At 40.6% G+C, this 16,698-nt stretch overlaps 2 protein-coding genes across 2 annotated transcripts; one reads left to right on the top strand and one right to left on the bottom strand.

Annotated features, from left to right (window-relative positions):
* Window positions 1-450: 450 nt before the first annotated feature.
* On the bottom strand, window positions 451-12,596 carry abhd12 (abhydrolase domain containing 12, lysophospholipase; the record flags this gene model as incomplete). The annotated part of the gene is given in 12 exon segments (XM_067511030.1): window positions 451-578; window positions 1,012-1,090; window positions 1,485-1,567; window positions 1,655-1,734; window positions 2,366-2,403; window positions 2,490-2,625; window positions 2,720-2,765; window positions 2,905-2,935; window positions 3,418-3,537; window positions 4,191-4,296; window positions 4,659-4,783; window positions 12,149-12,596. Coding segments are annotated over 12 exon segments (1,127 nt in total), but the record flags the coding sequence as incomplete, so codon positions are not given.
* A 469-nt stretch (window positions 12,597-13,065) lies between these two features.
* Window positions 13,066-16,664, top strand: gins1 (GINS complex subunit 1 (Psf1 homolog)). Its single transcript, XM_067511075.1, has 7 exons — window positions 13,066-13,387; window positions 13,821-13,885; window positions 14,452-14,550; window positions 14,643-14,733; window positions 14,830-14,946; window positions 15,164-15,238; window positions 16,468-16,664. The coding sequence occupies exons 1-7, from the start codon at window positions 13,313-13,315 to the stop codon at window positions 16,534-16,536; spliced, it is 591 nt and encodes a 196-aa protein (XP_067367176.1). The 5' UTR covers window positions 13,066-13,312; the 3' UTR covers window positions 16,537-16,664.
* The last annotated feature ends 34 nt before the right edge of the window (window positions 16,665-16,698 follow it).

The following is a 16,698-nucleotide window of genomic DNA, read 5'->3' as shown; positions in this document are numbered from 1 at the left end:
GATTTCTGCTTTGTGCATCACTTTTAGTTGTTTTAAAAGTTGATTGTCAAATGTATTTTGTCTATCTGTTTGACATGTTCCCTACTTCATTACTTTTCAAAATAACACTATATTATACTTGGTTTATTCTGCAATGTATTCAGCAACTATGCTTGGAAACAATACTGCAATATCTGTGATTGATGTTTTCTGGACAAATCTGGACGTCTGCAGATCAGTGAAAGCTGGAGTGTTTGAAGGAGCTGATGAGCTCTGTATGTGCTGGACAATGTGTGGACAATAACAGTGAAGTCTCCGTGTTTCAGAGAGGATTAACAGGTTCAAGGAATTTAGTGGAATTCAGCCACAGCTAACTGTTTAGAAATGACGCTGGTTTACCTTCCAACTCTGAGTTAGACCTGTGTCTGGGTTGTCTGTGTGAGAACACTGAAGTTTTTGTGTTGCTGGTACCTGAGGATGTTTGGCAGCTCTGGGCTCCTGTAGATGAACTTGTGCTTGTAGGCTAGAGAAGAGGGGAAGGGGACGAACTGGACTTTATGACCACTGAGGCTCTTTGACTGGGATGCCAAATGGTACAACTGCAGAATGAGGAGGAGCAGCTTTAATACAAACTTTACAGTGGTTAATACATTTAATGATGTAGGTCTTATACATTAATTACCCACCTAAAAGATTACAGTCATTATTTAAAAAAAAAAAAAAAAAACAACAACTCAGTGGGTTTTCTGTGTGATGGAGTCACCATAACTTTGTTCAGTGGTCTGAAGTAAACGACTGCGTGAACTAAATGAAGTGACGCGTGTGAGAGTGAGAGTGAGAGAGAGAGTGAGAGTGAGAGTGAGAGTGAGAGTGAAGAGAGAGAGAGGGAGAAAGTGATGGGTAATTGCAGTAAATACTTGTTTGATACTGAATGAGTCATTAAATAAAAACGATTCATGACACTGTCCAGGAAATCACCTTCCCTTTACGATTCCTTCCTGAATCAGTTCAACCTGTCGTCTTATCTCGTACCTTCTTGCCCAGATGAAACGGAACCACGGTGTCGTCCTCAGCGTGGAGGATCAACATGGGACAGGAGATATGATTCACACTGAAGAGACAAAGTGTTCAACGTGTTTGTGTTAAATTACTTCCACTCAACACAAGCTGCTGCTGAAGTTCCTCAAACAGCCATAAGAGGGGGCTGCAAACAAACTCACTTTATTAAAGACTGAGAACTTTTATTTAAGTAAAAGTACTAATACAGCACTGTAAAAATTTGCTCAAGTAAAAATAGGCCTACAGAGGTAACTCAATAAAGGTACAATGTAACTGACAACAGATTATGTGAAAGACTCCAGGAGAATCTCAGATCCTGCTGATGGTAACAGGTTTAAGGTTCTTGATCTCCCTGAGGGAGACTGGGGACACATTGACAGGTGACATGTTTATCTGGCTGTTTTCTTGTGAACTAAAGCTCAGGGGTTAAGCTGGAGTTAACTTACTTCTCGTCACTGGCAAAGCGAATGTTGTTGGCTGTGATGGCGTCCAGGAAAAACCAGTCAAAGCCAGGCAGGTATCTATACACCTACAAAAACACAAACACATTTGTGAGTGCACACCTGCAGCATGTTACACCTGAGCGTGTGAGTTTTGTGTGTGTGTTTAATGTTACCATGGAAAAGGGGTGGCTCTTGGCCTCCTCTCTGATGTTGGTAAACGGAGACTCTAGGATCAGAGCATCAGGAGGACTTCCTGAACATAAAAACAGAACTGTTTTCTGAAATGTCTGAGTTGAGTTCATAAGTGATAAACTGACAGTCTTCATGCTAAAGCTTCTGTCAGACTGGAGGTTTCAGATCATTATCATTTCACACATATCAGTGACAAACTACAGTGGCTCTTTGGACAAATTCAGCAGCATGAACAATTTCTCCCCTTAGAATAAATATTTTTAAACTTAAATTTTGTCACTTTGCTGTAATCCTGATCTGCATTAAGCCCCTTTTCATCTCAAAATTACACCTTTAACAGAAAGCCTGTAGGCTTTTATTCTTAAAAACTGTTTTATTCATGCTGAAGTTTTTGTTACTTTGATGAAAGTTCACATAGTCCAAAGACATGTTAGGTTACTGGTGACTGTAAAATTGCCCGTAGGTGTAAATGTGAGAGTAAATGATTGTCTGTTTGTGTCTGTCTCTTTGTGTTGGTGCTGAGACAAACTGAAGACCTGTCCAGGGTGGACTCTGCCTCTCGCACATTGAGAGCTGGGATAGGCTCCATCCCCGCACCCAAACAGTATAAGTGGTTATAAATAATGGCGGGATGATGAAAGAGTATTTGTATTAGTTAAATTTCTGTTATGTTTTTGTCAAGTGCGTCTCACCTCTGTCACACAGTCGTCTGACCAGGTTGGTGGCAACTCTGGAAAACAAAAAAAAAAGTAGATGTAATTAACTGCAGTGGTGCTGAGCTTGATGCGCTTGTTTGTGTGTGTGTGTGTGTGTTACCCTGTCCCCAGCGAGTGTCCCCAGATGTAAAGTGGGGTCTTGTCTTTGTTGACACGCCGTTTCAGCCAGTCGTACATGAAGAGAGCATCTGCTGTCATCCCCACCTCTGATGGAGACCCGTCTGAATCCCCCCACCCTGGACACACACACACACACACACACACACACACGATCCAGCTGCAGTGAGTATTTAAACCGACAGAAGAACATGTGGCTAAAGTTTCTCTCACCTCTGTAATCAAACGTGACTACATGGTATCCTAATGAACTGAGGACCTGAAAGAAGACAGACACAGACAAGTTTAGTCCCTCTCCTCGACCTGGATGTCCCATCTTACAAAAACTGTTCTGTACCTCATCAATTCTGTCTGGAATAATTAACTGAATGTGTCCTTGCCGTAGAGAAGACATTTACCTTGTACAGCTGGACTCTGTGGTCTCCTCCTCTGCAGAGAAACAACAGTTTGATCATCAAACTCATTCACACCAATATCAAAGGTCAAACGATACATTAACAGCACTTTTCCACCATGTGGCAATGACCCCACTCCACTCGTCTTTTGGTTTTACACTGGATAAAAACTTTTTTGGTGTTTCAGCTCTTCTCAAGCTTCCAGCTGAGATGATACTAGAAGGTGGTGTGAAAACACTGCAGGCTACTGATTGGACAGAAAAGCTTCAAGCAAACACACTGATTAGATTCAGCATCTGTTTTCTGACTTTAGATACACACACACACATTCCTTTAATTTATTTCCTGTGTGTCATGCTGAAGCTGGTATTACAGCAATTTTGTGATGTGTTGCTATGATGACCAGCTAAACTGAGCAGGTACTATATCTGCAGTGGGCAACAAAGTAGCTGGTCCGAAAGTAAGTAGAGCAGTGTCAAAAACATTAAGTAGCTCACTCAGGTGTGTGTGGTTCACCTGGTTCCTGCGTTTCCATGGAGATAGAGGATTACCGGGTGAGCGGAGGTAAATGTGGAGTCAAACCAGTCGCCGTTTTTCCCCTGAGCTTCTCTCCACATCTGAGCAGGAACAGTGTGCCTAAAACACACGAGCACACATTTTTACTGAACAATATGGAGAAACATTAAATTCAAGTCAGAATCCATCAAGAAAAAAACTGGAATATTCTGATATTGGAGTCATACTGTGGCAGCTATGCCTTAACAACTCAATTTTAAAATTAATTTTTTGATCGTGGCCAAAGACAACAGGGTCTAAAGCTCAGTTCAGTCCGATATTGCAGCTTCATTGTTGCCCAGTTTTGATACTGTTTCTACTGATTCCCGCTACATTGTTCTTAATGTTTTTTTATACTTGTGTTTAGTTGTGTTTTAAATCTACAAACGGGTTAACAGGTTTGTGTTATTGGATAATTAGACTCTTACTCAGTCGAGAATCTCAAACCAGCAGGTTGAGTTGATGTCAAAACTAACACTGAGCAAACCTTATTTTTTATATTTTAACCATGAGAATCTCACATATATATTTATAAGCTCACACATATATAACAAGTCTCCGTGATCATCTGTACCTGTTCAATAACTCACATCAAATCATCCACCATCATTACTACAGTTAGTCAAATCTTGAAGTACGAGCTGCTGGATACTGTGATGATTTTGAAAACATCATGTCACACATATAATCAGGATCAGACTTCAACCTAGGAAGTGTGTGTGTGCGTGCTATACCAAACTCCAATCTTGAATCCAGACTCAGGCTCCATGTAGTAGTTGTGTGTGTGGTTCAATCCCTGGTCCAGGGGCCTCTTCAGGTCGATGAAGTACGGCAGCCTCACTAAGGAGGAGGACATGTTTCACTGAGAAGCTGAAAGCAGACATTTTCTGCTGATTTCTGACATTTTCTTTGTTCAATATTTAAAGAAACAATGAGTTGGTTCTGAAAATGGCTGCAGATTAATTTTCTACAGTGATCGGAAAGTGAAAGGACATGATGACCATAGTAAGAGACAGGAGTAAATGGGGAAGGTCAGAGTTTGTGAATCACAAACTTTATTTATTTGGGGGTCATGTTACATGAGCTTTGGAGACACAAAATCAGTAGGTTGAGACTCATCAGAGTTCAGTACAGAAAGCATTGGTCCTCAGCATTGGCTCTCCACCGTAACTTAACAGTGACGGTCTTGTTCAAACACTCACCGAAGTTGAGGAAGACCAGTTTGGCTTGGATGGAAGGGCAGAGTTTAATGATGAAGGGAATGGAGACGTAGACTAACAGCAGCCACAGCATGATCCTTTTCAGCTTCCCCACCAGACCCAACCTGCTGATGGACACAAGATGTCAGAAACAAAGATCCTAAACAGAGATGCTGCTACTCATCATTGGTCTTTGAGGATTCAGCAGCAAACTTTATGCACAAATGCTGAGGTTGACTGCAGTCAGTTTGTCCAACAATATGAACATTATAGGTTACAGAAAAAACAGACAGAACGTGAAAACCATCAGAATGTGTCATCTGCAGGAACCAAACAGAGAGGACTGAATCGTGTGGGCTATGAAGGAGAGGGGAAGGGGGGTTAACAGAACACAATAAATCACATTATAAATAGATTTCAATAGAAGAGGACTTCCCAAAATGTTTGGTGCCTATTTTTTTTAAATACTAGTTTTGTGGATATTATCACTGTTTTTAACTTATTTTTGTTTTGTTTGCTTTAACTTTCACTCATCTTTAAAGAACTTTGAACTGTGTTCATCTGTACAAAAGGTGGCGTGTAAATAAAGTTTGGATTGATTGATTTGTGTCAAACCTTAGCGGAACTGATGAGAACAACAGTAGCGATTTGAATAGTCTTTGTCCTCCTCATGTTTGAGTTCTGACTTTCTGAAGCAGCTTCACTGATCTATTTAAGCTAAGTGAGCCCACTCAGTGTGTGTTGGTGTGTAAGCTGAGAGCTGCTGAAATACAGTCCACAAGGTGAATTATTCATCCAAACGTAGAGAGTGCTGCATCTACAGGACGCTCACACTCCAACATGGGTCTACATGTTAGAGACTGTTACACATATTAAAAGGAGCATTTCTTAATTTAATGCCATTAAAAATGAACAAGTTACTCTCTGGATCCTGCTCTGTCTCTTACACGTTAGTTTGATTTTTCCTTTACTATCCCCACGTTTCAGGAGCAATTGAAGGTAATGGATCCTGCTTGGAAGCGTAAGAAGGACTAGTGTGTCCTGCGACATCCTCATCTCTGTGACCTTGAGGCTGCAGCACCTCAGCTGGTGATGCAGCACAGTCGCTGCAGCAGAACATATGGACACAAAGACTGAGGCAAGAGGTTCAAGCCTCTTGATTAATTCACAAACATTACATGGATGTTCAGAAGTCAAACTTAACTCTGTCCTGCCTCGGTGTCTCTGTGTTTGCAGCTAATTAGCACATTGCAGACATTTGTTATTTTATAGCTTCTCTGCTCAGACAGAAAATGTTTCCCTGAATAACGTGAACATATGTTTCATTATAAAATTGAATTCAGCTTTCCCAGTTTCCTCCTGCTCTGTGATACACAAACACACACAGTTTAACAGAAACGTCATTTATTAAATACAGTGCCTTGCAACCCAGTAAGGAGAGCATTAATGAGAGAAGCAGCCAAAAGGCCCATGGTAACTCTGGAGGAGTTACAGAGATGCACAGCTCAGGTGGGATAATCTGTACACAGGACAACTAATAGTTCTGCACTCCACAAATGTGGCCTTTATCGAAGAGTCATCTTGCTTACTGCAACGCTTTAGTAATGGGGTTATCAGAAAAAAACCAGAACAGAACTCTTCCACACCTACCGATGCACTTAAAATCTATTAAAACTTAAACCGATTAAAACAAACAAACAAACAACAAAAACTTCCTCTCTGCACTTTCTTGCACTTGAATCCCATGAAATGTAAACACTTTCTGATAGGACTTATCTTTGATGTTTTTTCCTTGACTTAGATTTTTGCTGCCTTGTATCTCACTTGTAAGTCACTTCGGATAAAAGCATCTGCTAGATGACTAAATGTAAATGTAAGATTGGCAAGAAAAAAGATATTGTTGAAAGATAGACATAAGAAGTCCCCACAAGCTATGTGGGGGACACAACACATGTTCATAACCCTGAACACACCATCACCATCGTGAAACATGAGGAAGATGTATGGAGCCAAATACAGGACAATCTTAGAAGAAAACCTGTTAGAGTCTGCAAAAGACTTGAGAGTGGGATGGAGGTTCACCTTCCAGCAGGACAACCTTAAACATACATCCAAAGCTACAATGGTTTAGATCAAAGCATATTCATGTGTTACAATGACCATGTCAAAGTCCAGACCTAAATCCAACTGCGAATCTGTGGCAAGACTGAAATTGCTGTTCGCAGACACTCTCCATCCAATCTGACTGAGCTTGAGCTATCTATAAGAAGAATTAACTCTCTAGATGTGCAGAGCTGGTAGAGACAAACCCCACAAGACTTGCAGTTGTAATTGCAGCCAAAGGTGGTTTTACAAAGTACTAACTCAGGGAGGCTGAATACAATACACCACAGTTTTAAGATATCTATTAGTAAGAAAATATGAAAACAATTAATAATTTTCCTTTTACTTTACAATTGTGTACAACTTTGTGTTGGTCTGTCACATAAAGTCAATTTACGTTTGTGGTTATAACATGACAAAATTTGAAGTGGTATGAATATTTTTGCAAGGAACTATATGTGCTCCTGTTCCAAAAAGAGAAGCAAAACAAAACTGCAAAAAGATGCAAGACAAGCACAAAAAGACTAACATGACCACAGAGGGAGAAATGCATCTGCTATTATGTTATTGTTTCTCGTAGGATGATTTCTTCTTTTGAATCTGTAATAAGGTGGACTATTGTACGTTTAAAACAAACCACTTCTCTCTTGTGACCGAAGTCAAACTGTGTTAAGACAGAGTTTTTATTTTCCATCTCTCATGTCAAACAGAAAGAAACGCTGATTCCTTTAAACACATAACAGCCAACAAACTTCTCCATTAGAGACTCAGAGGACGACGTCCGGCTCGGCTCTGCACCCTGATGCACAAACTTGGGGATCACTGAGCTCCAGCTGCTGTGTCTGACACCTAGAGATACCCACAGGACAGGCGGTCAGTGAATGCAGCACATTAAGTAGAATTTAACTGTTATTTAACTGTGTCCCACACAGATTTAACCCACATTTACTGCAGGTATAACATCTGATACACAAAGGACTTGGATCAGGAACAAGCTGCTGTTCAGAGGTCAGGAGCAGTGGTTCAGGAGGACAAAAGTGACTCTAAAGGTCACCTCAAGTCATCTGTGATGAGACGCTGACTCAGTCCAAGAGGACAAACACTTCTTTTTTGTAGAAAAGACAAAACCAAGCCCCACAGACGTCAGCAGAACACACGTCCGGTCTCAGACTGAGCATGTATAACCAGAAACAACAGAGCTCCGGACTCTGAGGTGCCACTTCCTCCTCCTCACTTTGTGCTGTCTTTAATTTTTATAATTAGCATGACTTGTTCACATAAATGAGTTCTAATTTTAGAGCCCAACTTTAAAACACTCACTGCAGCAGACAGAAGTCTTACAGATTCTCAAAGGACAATTGAAGCTGATTATTTTTAAGTTTCTGAGAAACGCTGCTTGGCTTTTATTACAAAAAACAATTTTCATATTTTCGGTTGGAAAGTCAAACAGATGCAAAACAACTACAACTCATGCAAAACAGGTACAAAGAGATTAAATGAGTGCATATACAGGTAGACATTTAAAACAAAACTAAACGCAGACACTAAACCCTTAAGAGACAAAGCAACTACATTTAGACAAAACAACCCCTAAAATTTGCTTTTTTATTGCTACTAACTTAAAGGGTGAATTAGTGAATGAAAGAATCGTGTTTTAAAGTTAAATTAACTTAAATTACATTAAACTACAGAGATCATGAGGCAGGAAACAGGGTTAGTCTGGGCCTTTCTACCTAACAGATATACAAACTTTAAAGAAAGTTCCCCTACGTTATCTCAGCTGCTCAAAAAGGCATTTTACGGATGGTGTTCTGGTGTCAGTCCTCAGCTGGTTCCTCACACAAACAACTACAATGTCAAGCTGAGCGGTGTCCTCGGTCACTTTATCCTGTCAGAGTTGAATCTGCAGAGGCTTTCATGAGGAGCAGACAGGAGAAGACTAAAACTGCAAGTACACAAATCTGGGGCCTGGGTGTGTGTGGAGCAACTGGGAAAGTGGTGTCTGTTAAATATCCACACAGAGAAGGAGAATTCATCAACCACACAGGTCACACAGCATGGTCACAATACACAAATCCATCACAAAAGAAACAAAAATCAAGTGCAACTCATAGCCTCAGTCAGTCTGGGGCTTCTTTATAGATGGGGATGGGGCGGCGGGGTGGAACTGAATCCGGTATTAAAACCTAAACTAATCTATCATATGTTAGTTTGTCTAAATATTTTTGGGGTCAATGAATCGGTCGACTCATCGGATCTTTGGCGGCTGCAGTGGACTTATGACCTGCAGCCTACCTGGAAATAATATCCCTGTGTGCACTCCTGCACAACACAATAAGAGAATCTAATCTAAATCCGAAACATGTCCAACCTCCCAGATATGTAACAGGCAGAGCAGCAGTAAACAGGAAAAATCACATGAACATGCTTCGATGCTCAAGATCCTGTAACATGCTCAGACCCAAAGTGTAGGTGGGTTTCCCAGCATGCACCGGGCAGGGGCAGATCTGCCATCATGATGCTTCACGTGGAGAAAAGGTTTGATCTTGTTTAACTAGTGAAGTGTGAATAAGTGGTCACACAGAGCTATAGTGAGTGATCTGGGTGAAAGGTAAACATTAGGAAATCACAGAAGGTACAGGGTGGCGCGGCACCATTAATCAAAATCTGCATTCAGCTGTGGTCACTCCCTGGAGACCAGAGCTGGACAAACCTCGGCCCACAAGCCAGATCCATGCCACTGACAGACAACTAACAAAGCCAGATAAGAACTTTTTTTTAGAAATTTGGTTTTAACATTTAAACAAACATTTATTTAAACATTTTCTAAACCAGTTTTTGCGCAAAGTCCATGTCTGCGAGCTTTATTTTGAAGGGGAGTCGTTCAAAAGGCACACAGTATCTATCACCTGAGTCAAATGCAACCTATCCAACAGCTCACCAGCACTCAAGACAGTGACAGCCTGGACCTGACTCAGCACGGGATGTAAAAAGACAAAGGCTTCTACTGCAACTAGGACATTTAATAAAGTATGGATGGGTTTTTTCATTAAGCCGTTAGATGGAAAATATTGACATTCAGGTTCTATTTTACCTGTATCTCTATCCACACTCATTTTCTAATCAGTGCATCCATGAGATCAAGTTTTTGTTTGTACCAAGTTCACAGATTTTCCTTTGTGGTGTTTCTGTAATATGTTCATATAACAGGGACAGAAAACTCTGAAACATAATGTTACGATTGTCTCCATCACTGAGGCCTAAGGATAAGAGTCTAAAACAAGAAGATGCTACAAAGCTTTAAAACAAGGAACCATCATTACCGAAGCTTCAGACAAATTTAAGGATCTGATAAAGCTACATGTGGGACAGCAGCTAATTTCAGAGGGGAATTCATGAAAAATGTCTGATGGACTCAACATCACGGGTGGAAGGTGTTGCTTCACTACCTGTGACTGTATGTCAACTCACTGAGAACACAACCAAACCAGTGAGTTCGGAGACCTGTTGGGTGGTGACAACAGTTAAGTTCACCTTATGTAGAAAATGTTCAGCCTGTTTTTCTGTGAGAACAAGCAGAGTGCGAGTGTTTCTGACCTTGATTTCTGACACAGGTCATCAGAAACTGTGACTCTATAAACATTTACAGTAAATACTGTTTGGAAACGTCTCATTTATTTGAGCTGTTTAAAGACTTAACACCGACTCGTCAATTCACACTGCACTACATTCAATCTTCTCTGCTCACTGCTGATGCAGAGATAATAATTCAGGCCTATGTATCATCCACATTAGACTATTGTAATGCTCTGGTTTCAGCCCCTCTAATGAGTCTAAACATCTTCAAATGGTTCAGAAAACTGCAACTTAACTAAATCCTGAAAATTTAAGCACATTGCACCAATTTGAGCCTCCTTCATCAACTCCCCTCCCTGTTCATGCCAGATACGACATTAAAATGTTACTAATGATCAACAAAAAATCACCTATATATATAATCTTTAATTAGTGCGCTATTTACGAGGTCTGTACCTGCTTCCAAGTCCAGGCTTTTCAGTCTCAAATCATTAAACTTAATCAATGAATCCAGTGTGTACAGTATGGTCCATGTAGTCCAAAGTTTCTGTACATTATTGAAAATCAATGCATCTTCTAACATCTGTTTTTTCCCCAAGCACATTAGCATCCAGGCTGTGTGCCCCCATCTCATACTCTCCCCTTTTTGCAGGTGTGATGGGGAGGAGCTGTGTGTCCCAGGCAGTATCTGGTGCTGGTGGGGAAACCTGGAAGTTGCTCGTTTTCTTCCTGATTACATTTGGTTTGTTTCTTAATGTCCCTTCTCTTCTTCTCTTTCTCTCCTTTCTCTTAACCGGTCGAGGCAGATGTCCTCCCACCCTGAGCCTAGTTCCGTTTCTGCTGGAGGTTTCTACCATTAAAAGGATTTGTTTCTCTTCCATTGTTGCCTCAATGCTGCTCAAAGGGGATTGGTTGGGTTTCTCTATAACTCTCTGAGGTCTTGTCTTTAAAATCTAAAGAGCCTTGAGTCACTCTGTTGCGATTTGCCACTCAATAAATAAATGAATTGAAATTAATACAGTCCTGCCTCTGGTCACACAACACAGTGTAACAGCTGTTTTTTTGGTTTACAACAAAACATAGTACATTTACTCATGCACTTTAATCTTTCAATTTCTTAGTTCTAATGAACTAATAAACACTGATGTGTTATTGTGAATGAAGTACCTGTCAGTACACTGAGTCTTAAACTCAGCTCCACATTCACCTGCTGACACATCACTGATGAATACATCAATAAAATCAATAAAACATTTTTGGTAGTTTATTATAAAGCATTGTATTAAATCAGTACACAGCTGCTCAGGTAACAGAGTGTGCGTGTGTGTGTGAGGGGGTTCTCTGCTTAGCTGCAGCTTCCAGTTCGACAAGTCTCAGAAAAACCAGTCAGACTAGTCAACTACAGCCTCCGCAGATTCTGGAAAACTGGTGTCATTTGCTGGTTGATGCTGGTTTGTGAATATTTAATAAATATCTGGGATATTTAAATCAATCTTTGCATGGCAGCATTGGAACTATTTACTGAGAAAATATTTTAAATGACTTTTAAATGTATTAAATGTGTTTGATCGCCAAAATTAAGAATTAATAATTTATACCATCATTATGTATCATGGTTGTTATATATTGATTTATTTGACTTACATATTTTGTGTATTTTTATAGCACTTTTTTGTTTTGCTTTTTTGGCAGGAGCTTTAGTTTTGTATTTTTGTATAATTTTGTTCACACACACACACACACACACACACACACACACACACACACACACACACACACACACACACACACACACACACACACACGTGTTTCACCTCCTGAACGGTTTCCCCATGCTCTGCTCCTCTCCCGGCTCGTGTCGGCCGCCGGCTGCGGGCCCCGTTGCTCCCCTGTCGGGACGCTGCTTCAGATGTGGGTCGCTGTCCCCACTGTCATGCTCCGCAGTCAGAGAATTATTCCGCTTTCGCATCACTGGAAACGTTGGAGAAGAAATGTTAAACCGATACAATGCTGGGAACGGTAGTGCTGGCCTGTCTGCGGCGAGGAGGCCGTTGTCCTGCCGGGTGACGGAGCGGAGTGAACCCGTGAGGACAGAGAAAAGTGCCGGCTTTGCCTCCTGCTGTTCGGTGTCTCTCTCTCTGCACTGACATCCGCAGAGAGCAGCTGATCCGCACCGACCGCCCACAACTAATCGCAGCACAGGAAGCACATCACGTGGTCTTACTGTGCTGAGTCCACGGTCTCAGCGGAGAGTGGGAGCAACGAAAAACAAAACAAAACCCGTTTATGCAAACTAATGCATGGTGCCTTCCCGTTCTGCTGTTTTGGGGTGTAATCCACTGAGGGAGCTGAAGAATACGTTAAAACGTTTTAAGATTATAGCTCAGCGACTGTCCTCTAAAGACGGGTTGAAGTAAAACTTAAGACTTGGGACATATTTTTGTACAAAAGTTTTTTTTCAAACGGAACGTTTATGCGTTTATGCAGCAGAACATATAACGACGAAGTTAGCAGCGACGCTAATCAACCTAATCAGATTAATTTAAAAGCGCCTTAAAAGCAAAACCGTACGACCACATTTTCTCAGGCAAGCGAACACTCAGCTCGGATCATCCTCTGGTCGCCTGTGGAATCTGTCACACGCGGTGTTTGTTGAGCGGAAAACACACTGCACACCCCAAAACAGCCTGGTAACGCGTTAGAAAGTCTCACGGGGTAAAACAAACACAGGGACCACACTTGCCTCTCAGCCTGCCGAGCCAAACATGACAATTGCACGTACACTACATCCGCAGAGCGCTTCGCTTTTTCGAAATTTGTCCCACAGCGGCTTAGGGAACTTGGGGATGTCGCGTCACCAAGTCACGTGATACTAACTGATTTTTGCCGCGAAAGTGAGCTGGTTCACCTTTAGCCCCACGATTTAAAGTTTTAATAAACTGAATTCAGTCTGTATCTCAGTGTAGAACGGTCTCGAGATGTTTTGTGAGAAAGCCATAGAATTAATCAGAGAACTGCACCGGATGAGCGATGGACAGCTGTCCGCTTTTAACGTGAGAAACATCCGCTAATGGCGAACTTGTTTTATAACATGATTATTTAAAATACTGTTGCTTTTTAACACAATTTCACAGGTTTTGGTGAATAAATTTCGTCAACATTCAGATAAGTTAGATTCTTTATTATATTTCGGCTACAATCTGATACAACAAACAAGAACTATTGCTTTTCAGTAATCAGAAAATCAATGTTCGTTTACATTCAGTAGTGTCAGGTTGTGGCGTATTTGTTATAATGCTGAATTATCAGCTGTTGCTAATGTCGGGTTACATGTTTCCTATTATGTTCTAATGCAGCAACATTACAAAGTTACTCTTACACTTCCTGAACAATTTGGACTTTTAAGTTTTACTCCGAGATTAGGACGTGAGCAGAGCCCGACACACCAGGTTCTAGTGAAGTCAGGTTGGTTTGTGTTGTTTTCAGGAAGATGGACTTCGGCAGGTTCTGCAAGAGATGGAGGCTCTGTATGAACAGAACCAGACTGACGTGTGAGTGATTGCTGAAAAATATCTTTATACTTAACGTTACTTTTTTATTAATTGGCTTAAAAGCAAAATGTGGAGTTTCTCTAAGACCACGTTTGTCCTGTTAATGATGTTTTTAGTTAATTGTTTTCTATGTCACCTTAATTTCTGCATTAATTCTGAGTCTTTAGTACAATGACCAGTATATTTAAATGTATTTTGGTTATGTAAAGGACTTTGTTCATGTCCTACTTTTAAAACGTTTATATGTGGACTTACTACAATCACTACAAATAGAAACAAGGACTGTTTATTTACTTTACTTAATATGTATTACTTTATTTGTATATATGTTAAAACAAGTCATTCATTCAAATTATTGTAGTGACAATTTTGTTGATCGTTTGTTGTGGAGGTAGTGAGGACAGGCATCTTAGGTTTTTTCTCTTGTCTATGTTGGCAAGTTTTTCAGGAGAATGTTTCCATTCACAGTGCAGAGACTTTCCTGATAAATGCTCTGATTTCTCTGCTGAATAATAAATCAATTTTCTGCTTATTCTGTTAAATTTTAAACTGTTTCTGTGTTTCAGCACAGAGGCGAAGTCTGAAGGTCGAGCTGACCTGATTCCTTCTATTAAACTGCGTCACTGCTGCCTGCTGAGGAACCAACGCTGCATCGTTGCCTACCTGTAACAACCTGACTCATCTTCACACATGCACATCACCATCAGTCTCCACATGAGGTTTTTGTTTTTAAAGACCATGTTTTTTGTCACATCAGGTACGACCGTCTGCTGAGAATTAGAGCTCTGCGGTGGGAGTACGGCAGCGTGCTACCAGCCAACGTTCGGTTTCATATGTGTGCAGAGGAGGTGAGTTACCAGCTCAGGGCATAGAAGAGCTCAGAGTGAGGAGTTTCTAGCACAACAGACAACACAAAATCTAACAGTGTGTGGTTTGTGTCTCAGCTGCAGTGGTTCAGTCAGTATAAAAAGTCTCTGGCCTCCTTTATGCGTTCACTGGGGGGAGGAGAGGGTCTGGACATCACTCAGGACATGAAGCCTCCAAAGAGTCTTTACATCGAGGTGAGAAACACCAGAGGTCAGATGTCTAAGACTCACTGAAACAGTGTGCGCAAAGAGAAACATATAGACACATTCTTTACATCAGATGACTAAAGATGCATGTTTTGCCTAGTTCTGTTAATATATGGATTCACAAGCTGGACCCCCCCCCCACCCCCGCAGTTCCTGAACTCCAGCTGCAGTCTGACCACATAATCATGTCTGTGTTTTCCTCCAGGTGAGGTGTTTGAAGGACCATGGAGAATTTGAAATCGACGATGGAACAGTGATTCTGCTGAAGAAGAACAGTCAGGTAAGAACAAAAGCTGCTGATTTGAACAAATCGCGGCTGTTTTACAAAGGTCCACAGCATCCTCAGACACCTTATAAAAGTAGTAGAGCTGATTGATGGACACAATACACACACTCATGTCATATAAAATGTAAATCTAAGAATTTGAATCAGCTGTCGACACCCGTCCATGCTGCTGTGCATCACTAATTGTTCTATTTAATATGGTCACTTTACATGTTCTGAATCTGATAAAGGGGAATTTTACGCCAAAAAGAACCAATAAGAATTTATAACATTTTAGTCTTTTGATTCACCATTAGCTACAAAAGCTTTAAATCATGTAGAAATATTTATCCAAATGACAAGAAAATGTGTAAAACTAAAAACCTAGCAGCAAGGAGCTGCACTAAAGATAATCCTTTAAAATATTCATGCATATACTTGTGCAAGATATTAAAACATATGTTACAATGGCACAGAGACAATGTAGTGGTAATTTGTCAAAAATTCAAACTCTGAGCAAATGTACAATCGGGACCATAGAACTGTGGGAACCAGTAAAGTTTGCAGGCAAACAAATCAGAACAAGAGATAGCAGGTATCATGGTTAAAAAAAAAAAAAACCTTCCCGGATTCGTACATCTTTCCTTTCGTCTTTTACCTTTCAGGGATCGCCACAGCGAATCATGTGCCTCGATCTAACTCTGCCCTTTGCATCTTCTCTCACACCAACTAACTTCATGTCCTCCCTCACTACATCCATAAATCTCCTCTTTTGTCTTCGTCTAGACCTCCTGCCTTTTATCTGCCCACCTACTTATAAACCGGAGGGGCCTACAGTACTGTCCACATACAGTACATAAAAGAAAACCTAACATACAGTATCTGATCAAACTGATCAGAAATTCAGCATGATGGAGCAGAACGTGGCCTAGCGTTTAAATATGCTGTTGCTGCTGCAGCTATGTCAGTCTTAAAATAATATCAGTGAAACAAATAGATATTTTCATAATCTATTACTGGTTCTTGATGTTTAGCCTCAACTAAAATTAACAAAACAAACTAGAATTGCATCCACAAAATAAACCATTGTAATGTTGAGCTGCGGTTAGTACAATCCACTTTCATTGGTTGGATAAATATGAAGTTTCTTCAGTCTCAGATTTTACAGGTTTAGTAATGTGGTTTTAACGTCTGGATGTGTCAACACAGGAAGTTGTGTCATTAACATTTGTCTCTGTCCTCAGCACTTCCTGCCACGGTGGAAATGTGAACAGCTGATTCGTCAGGGTATCTTGGAGCATGTTGTGTCCTGATGTGGAAACAATGTCCAAGCAAACCTTAACTGAAAGATTCTTGCTTCATTTCAAATTAGATCACAGATTGTTGACATGATAGAGGATTAAATTCTGATGTAAAAATAAAATTTCTTAAAAGCCTTTCACTCGTTGGTGATCAAACCTCATTTAATTAAATAA

The sequence above is a fragment of the Channa argus genome, chromosome 1 (genome assembly GCF_033026475.1).
Source record: "Channa argus isolate prfri chromosome 1, Channa argus male v1.0, whole genome shotgun sequence".
NCBI lineage: Eukaryota > Metazoa > Chordata > Actinopteri > Anabantiformes > Channidae > Channa > Channa argus.
This window is presented reverse-complemented; position numbering and strand designations above follow the sequence as displayed.